Below are 7,591 nucleotides of genomic sequence, written 5' to 3' on the forward strand. Positions count from 1 at the left end.
GGCAGAAGGCAGGATACACCCTGGACAGGTCACCAGTCCATCGCAGGGCAGACAGACACAAACACTCACACCCAGGCAATTTAGCACGTCCAATTGGCCTGACTGCATGTCTTTGGACTGTGGGAGGAAACCGACACAGACATGGGGAGAACATGCAAACTCCACACAGAGAGGACCCTGGCCGCCTGGCCGGGGAATCGAACCCAGGCCCTCCTTGCTGTGAGGCAACAACGCTACCCACCACGCCACCGTGCCGCCCACCCGTTATCTCTATCTTCAAATAAATTAACTACAATTTTGAAATTTTGAGAATTATCTTAGCCCCTTTAGATGAATATGCTGCTTGTCTAAATATTAGCACCTCTTTAAAGAGAAAATAATGTCAGTGAACCTTTGGGAACATGTTTTGCTGGAAGATGTAACTTTTTAATTTTAAGATTGGAAGGATGGAAGAATTAAAGTGGCAGTAGAGAGGCCAAAAGTGCTTCCTGCTTTTTTCTGACAATAATAAATGAAAATCTTGCATGTAATAACTGTTTTCACTGGAAATTAAATAAATAAAATGCTCCCTGACTGCTAAATTTCCTTCGGGATCAGTAAAGTATGTCACGATTGGCCCCTCAATTTGCCCTCAATAAAAGTGGCTTACATCCGCACATGCATCTGCTACTTCGCTCCACGTTACAGTATCTATCTATCTTTTACATGGTAAATCTTCTTTTCATGTGATATGTGAAATTATCAGAATATACATTTAGTGTTTTAGATTTTATATTTTAATATAAACAAGTTGTCACAAAAGCATTGTCATTATAAGACACAAGAATTGTACACCATCTATATCACACCACAAAGTAAAGAAAGACATAATGTCCCAGGACAGTGTGTTACAGACTCATCCACATGCCTGCTATGTTCCTAAATAATTACACTCTTTACTTAACAATAACAACAATCTCATACAGTTTCAGTCAGTAGAAAACATATAAACATTGTATCAAAAACAAAGTAGAAAAAACATCCCCTTTAATTGACCTCAATCCCTTAAAATGATGCAGGCATATTATCAGTACATTGTAAACATTATAATAGACACATCACAGTTTATGGAGTTTGCCTGAGTTCCCGGACATCTCTCAGCTGTGTAGGGTCTGTAAACTGGTCTCCTCTTGGATAGATTGGTTGAGCTGTAAGATGTTCTACCCATGGTTGTGTTGTTGTCACAAAGTGGTCCCCTGTTGACTTTGTAAACTTGGAGAATCCAGTGCAGTTCTGAAGTCCATTTTTAAGCTCAGACAGCTGGAGGGCATGACTGACCAGTGTGGTGTTGATCTGGGACAAGTATCCTTCTGAATGCTTGTCCAGTTCCCCTCGAATAAGCTCCAAGTCTTCAGTCAACTGTGCCAAGCCACCACACTGACCCTCCACACGGGCCACGCGTCCCCCAACTTCGGTGACCTCTTTCTGGACACCAAGGGCAGTGGAGCGGCACCCTTGGAGCTCTGCAGCCAGCCTCCGCCGCAGATCCTGCAGCTCACCCTTCAGACGGGTCAGCCTCCTTTCTCCTGCCCCCAACATAGAGGCCTGTCGGCCAACCAGCTGCACAACACCTTTAACTTGCTGTGCTAGCCTCTCCTCGCGGTCCTGCCAGGTGAAGTTGACTTGTCCCACTTCTTCTACCACCTTCCCAAGTGTGTCCTTTAGCCCGCAAATAGTGCGGTTGACAGAGTGCACGCTCACCTTCAGCAGGGTCACCTCACTCTCAAGTCCCTTCTCTTCCTGTCTTTCAGATAACTGAACAAGCAACGAGTTCAGAGTGGCATTCAGATGGTCCAAACGTTTGGTCTGTGCATTAAGTTGTTCATTTAAGTCTTTGTGGTTTTCTTTGGTTTCCTCTTCTGTGGTTAGGAGTGGTGCAACAAATCCTGTCAAAACAGGTTGTGGGGCACAAGTGGAAGTGCAAAGAAGCTCCAGAGAGCTAAGCTGTTTTTGAAACCGGTCCACATCCACCTCGACCCTTTTTCTGAGGGACTCAACTTCTGTTTCTAATGTGGGTACTGCGTGGCCTTCCAACAGAGCTGGAACTGTGGCATTACCAAGTTCCTCTACTGCTGCAAAGAGACGACTTTCAAGGGCCTTCATTTTTTCTTCCAGGCATACCTCAGGGTTAACAGATGTTCCACTACCTACAGCTCCCAGGTGCTTCTCAGTCATGCTCAGCTTTTCTTCCACATAGCCCAATCTACCCTCTATCATGCCCTCCATGTGGTCCTTGTGGCCTCCTAGTTCAGCTTGAAGGTGTGCTTGGGACTGATTCAAACCATCCATTGACTGCTCCAGCAGAACCAGCCTTTCAGTCAGGCCTGACACTGCAGTGCAACAGGCTTCCGCAGGTTCCAGGCCTTGCAGCTGACCATGAAAATTTCCAAACTCCTTCCTCAAGCCCACCAAAGTTCTATTTAGGACCTGCTCCAGCTGCCCCTGTCCCTCCATTAGCTCCTTCTTACACTGCAGATGCACTTCCGTGGCCCGGCCCTCACACCGCTCTTCTGCATGCTCCACTTGCTTTTCAAAGCCTTCTAGGATGGCTACCCTTACCTCACTAAGTTTTGAATCCACCAGTGTCTCTAGGGCTTGTGGAGAGACTGTGAGGTTCACTGCTCCACTATTTAGCCTCTGTAGGGTCCCATTGTGGTCTAGGACCGTCCCTCTCAACTCTGCCAACTCTGTGCTTTTAGCTAATAGCTCTGTGTGTAGTGCTTCCACTTTTTCTGCCAGTTCACCCAAGCTTGGGAACTGCCCTACCATGTCCATGTCTTCGATATCAGGTGCCCCACCAGGCAGGTCTCCAAAACCAACAGCAGAGTGTTGAGATGTAGCAGCAACTGGGGCTGGAGCTGCAGACAGGAGGGCAGAGAGCATGCGATTGGCGTCTTCCCGGAGGGAGGCACGTAGGTGGTCTTCTAAGCCAGTCATTTTACCACGAAGAGTCTCGAGACCAAGTGAGAGTCGCTGCACATCCTCCTCCATGCGGTTCAAGCGGTCAACTGTGGCACTGTCTTCTTCAGTGTCTATGGTGAGAGAAGGAGATGCAGATGATGTCATACAACTGTCAAGTAAGAATACTCTTATAGGATGATTGAATCCATAAATAAGTGAGTAAGACACATCACACTATTTATATTCAAGTTATTTATAGCAGACAATCATTTATCTTAACAGAATTGAGGAATTAAACCAATTTATAATGTATTTTCAATTGTTTGTGTATGACCTGTAAAATGACATCAACTCACCACGGTTTAGCTCTCTGTCACCAGAGGGCGCCTGTGCCACAGGAATTGGTTCTGTCTCTGAACCTTGAAGAATTGAAGTATGGTGATCTGGCAAGGGATCTTGATAGTCTGTTACTGACTCGAGATCATCTGGAATGGGATCAGTTAAAATATCCTGATCCTCAGTCAGTGGGTTGTGCTCTTCTGGTATTGTGTCAGGATTTACCATCTCAGGGTCCTGATGGTCAGGATAAGGCCCAAATGTGGTTTCAGGATAGGAAGGCACAACTTCAGGGTCTGAATAGCCACCGATTCTGTTGGATGGCACGTGAGGTTGATTCCAGGGGTTTCCTTTGTAGTTGGATTGTCGTTCTGGGCCCTTATATAAAGGCATTGGCCCCTTGAAAGGAACCACTGGACCTTTATATGAAGGTGTATGTCCTTTGAAAGCAGCCATTGGCCTCTTGAAGGGTGGCATAGGTCCTTTAATGGATGGCTGGGGACCTTTATTAGAGGGCATAGGACCCATGTTAGATGGCATAGGACCCTTGTGAGATGGCATAGGACCCTTGTGAGATGGCATAGGACCTTTGAATGGGGGCATTGCCTTCATTCCATAGGCTGCAGGTCCTACATTACAATCAATGCCAGTGAATCCAGGACAACAGCGCCACTCTAACTCAGTCATGGTCTTGTGTATCACTTTAAACAATGGCTTGTAGACCATCCGGTACCTAAAGTGTATGTAGCACAAAATGCAAACATGAGGGATAAATCAAAGTACCATTCTGTTTTTTTTTTTCCAATTTGGTTAGAAGATGTGGTCCTCTGCTATGACATTAATACCTTGTTATTTATATCTCTTGATATCATATAGAATCATCGCATAGAAATTTAACAGTTAGTACAATAATAGCTATAATAGCCAAAGTGTAGCCACTATGAAAAACAAACACATCCCAGTCTAACACTGTACTGTTACACTTACTTAAGTGCAGCACACTTCTTCCCCCATGCACACTTGTTGTACTCCGCCTTCACATAAGGGGCCACCCCATCCTGAATAGTGTAGGACACACTCTTCTCTATTACATATGCACAGTGGTTTCTGGAGAGACAAAGAGGAAAGAAGGAATAAAAAAAATGCAACCAACTTCTAATACTGAACTGTTGAGGTGTGGAATCTATGCAGATTTCTTTTAAAAACCGAAAGCAAATCTCCTGAAAAGAATAGAAGCTGTAATAAACACAATAAATAGATACTATACAATAAAAAAAAACAGTACAATAAATACTGAAAATTTGAAATTATATTAATTGTTGAGGTTTTATGGACATTTCTGTTAAAATACATTTTCTGCCCTTTTTCCTGATGCTGAAAAATGGCTGTTTTGAGGAAATTAAATAACGGAAAGGCGGTGTCTGATTTTTGCACAGTACTGTATATGTATGCATGCAACTTTTTACTTACTAGAAGTTCTGTGCGTGCGCTTCTGCATTTCACACTGCATTAATATTTTAACATATTACATTTATATTTTACGTCTCTTTCAGTCTTCAATTTGAGTCAAAGGAAACGCACAGATCATGAAAATGAGCCAGTAAATGATGAAAAAGAGCTGAACATATAAAATTCCTTAGAGATATTTAAAATATAATGTTGGAAATGGAAATTAGAGGCATTTGCGCTTTGTGAAGAGATGAAACTTCACTTTTTTATTCAGTGGAAGCTGGAGTGACTGTTTGAAGTCTTTTATTTCAGCAGTAGAAATGACAACAAAGCAAGAAGCCAAAGCACAATGGCCAACTTGCCCCAAAAAACTATTATGTGTTTTTTAAATACATGTAAATGACATCCATAAAAATAATGCTGCTCTTTAATGAACACAAAGAACTGAACTGACTGCCAGCGATGTATACTGATGAAGACACCAAGGTAGCGTTAATCAGGCCTGACAGGTTAGATGCATTCCTGAAATAGCCAACTGAATTGATCAAAGGTTCCTAAATGGTTCTTGGCTTAGACATGCAGTTCTTGGAAAAAACAGTATTGATTGATATATAACCTTTATTTTATATACCTTTTCGAATTACTTTTAATTCTCTGCTTTGCAAACAGAGCTCTCTGAAGACCCATCCACTGAAAACTTAGTTCTTCTACAGCATCACTCCAAAGAACCCCTTTCTGGTGCATTTATTTTTAAGGCTGTTCACAGCCTTCAGGCAATTTCTGCTATTACCTTAATATAAAAGACTGTTGGTACTTACATGTGTCGGGCAGTGGGTTTCCCAGAGCTGTACTGAGGGCTGGGTCCTGACTTGTAAAGGCTGAAATGGTTAGCTTTGGGATTGAAAGCCCCAAAAGCATTCGTCGCAGCTACGCCGACACTCAGAAAAAAGAGTGGACAGAGGAAATCTGGCCACAGCATCTTCACTGAAGCAAAGTAGTCATCAAAAGTGAAAATCAGAAAACAGAAGAAGCTTGAGACTTTCTAGATAAGCAAAAGTGCCAAAAGTATACAAATAATCAAAAGCTGTGGTCAGCACTGAGAAAAGTCTTGTAAAATTGACACTGCCCCTATCACATCCCTCTTACTCTGCCTTGGTCATTGAAATAGAATAAAAAGAAAAACACAGCATATGCTGGAGAAGAACTGAAGAAAGCACAAGATCTTTCAACTATATATGAACTGTTTTAAGCTTTCCCTTGTGGTGGTGTTCTGCAGGCTCCTGTGGTCTGGACACTGATGCCAAAAGCCACCTAATAAAGTCTTGAATGACCTTATTTACATAGACCCGCCTTCTGTGCCACTAAACAGACGGACATGTGGCAGTTCTGAACCTGACCCATATAGCTCAGTGAGAATTTCAGCTTCATTGCTGTGGGAATTTGCTGTAAGAACATATAAAATAAGGAGCAAAGTACAATCTTAAAAAAAAAAAAACATTTCAAGGGTTCTTTAGTAAATGGAAAGGTCCTTTATTGAACCATGATTTCAATGTAGAACCATTTCATGGTCAATGGCTCTATGCATGGTGAAATGATTCTTCCGATTGATGGAGAATGTTTTGTAAATGGTTTTACATAGAACCTTTTGGAAAATGGTTCTACATAGCACCAAAAAGAGTTCTTCTACTGTTACAGTATCAAGCTTGTAACAATAGCAGAACCATTTTTGGTGTCCAGGGTTCTATCTTCTTTACTAAAGATACCTAAAAGAGTGTATCTTTTTAAGAGTGTAGAGCTCATGGTTCTAAATAGGAACGTTGCCTGTACTAAAGGACCTATGGAGAACCATCTTTTTTAAGAGCGCAGATTACAGCTAACCTGAATTGAGACTGATAATGAAATATATTTTAAATTGTTTTCATTTAATCTAAAATTGACTTCCAGGCAAAATACCAGCCCTCTTTCTAAAAAAAGGTAACTTTACTGTACATTAATCCACATAATTGTGATCTTTTTTATTTATAACACTGCAAAAAATTATAGCAAGTGAACTCCTGCTAAATGATGTCCACATGTGATTTTTAAATGTTTATATTGTTGTAAGAATACTTTAAGAGCATTATGATTTATTCCCTGACATATTTCACTTGTTCTTTACTTTTCATTTTATTAAAAGCTTTGTGTTCTAGTGGCAGATCTTTTCAAACAATCTCTTGAAACAAGCCAAATTGTCTGCCAATGGAATAAAACTATTTCCATAGATAAAAGCACTTAAAACGAGTAAAACGTCTAGAAATAAACTGAATAACCTCTTACTACAAAAAAACAAGAAATATTAGACACGTCCACTACATTTAACATTGACTTGCTAAGGTATCATTTCTGCGGTGAATGTAAAAGGCAGCTGCTCTTTCAAATGGAGTAAAAAATAAACCGCAGTCAATAATGGAGTTACGATGTTTTGAGATGATATAATGATATAAATCTTTACTGCATGATAATATATCGTGCAGTGGACTGTGACTGGAGTCAGGAGTGTCAGGCGCCCATATCACAGCACAGAGAACATATGGACTCTCACACAAACAGCCACACTGACACAGACGTGTGGAATAAACACACTTTAACTCAGATAAATACGGCTACTTAAAGTGTAAATAATGACAATTACATGATAGGATCAAAATAGCCGTAATGAAAAAAACACACAGGAGAAGCAGAAAAGATGATGAGATATGAGATAAAGCAAACATAATGTTGTCCATTTACTCTTGTTCTTTATATGTGCAATCAATGACTCATTAGACACAGTCCTATGATAAACTGGGTTGGGTTGATTTTCTAAGTAGGAATAGGGTAACACACC

General features: G+C 41.2%; 1 protein-coding gene across 1 annotated transcript; it reads right to left on the bottom strand.

Moving 5' to 3' along the window:
• Window positions 1-1,104: 1,104 nt before the first annotated feature.
• emilin3a (elastin microfibril interfacer 3a) lies at window positions 1,105-5,704 on the bottom strand. Its single transcript, XM_037535636.1, has 5 exons — window positions 5,544-5,704; window positions 4,264-4,383; window positions 3,822-4,009; window positions 3,297-3,779; window positions 1,105-3,071 (listed from the first exon to the last, which is right to left on the bottom strand). The coding sequence occupies exons 1-5, from the start codon at window positions 5,702-5,704 to the stop codon at window positions 1,105-1,107; spliced, it is 2,919 nt and encodes a 972-aa protein (XP_037391533.1).
• Window positions 5,705-7,591: the final 1,887 nt, after the last annotated feature.

This window comes from Pygocentrus nattereri, chromosome 28 (genome assembly GCF_015220715.1).
Source record: "Pygocentrus nattereri isolate fPygNat1 chromosome 28, fPygNat1.pri, whole genome shotgun sequence".
NCBI lineage: Eukaryota > Metazoa > Chordata > Actinopteri > Characiformes > Serrasalmidae > Pygocentrus > Pygocentrus nattereri.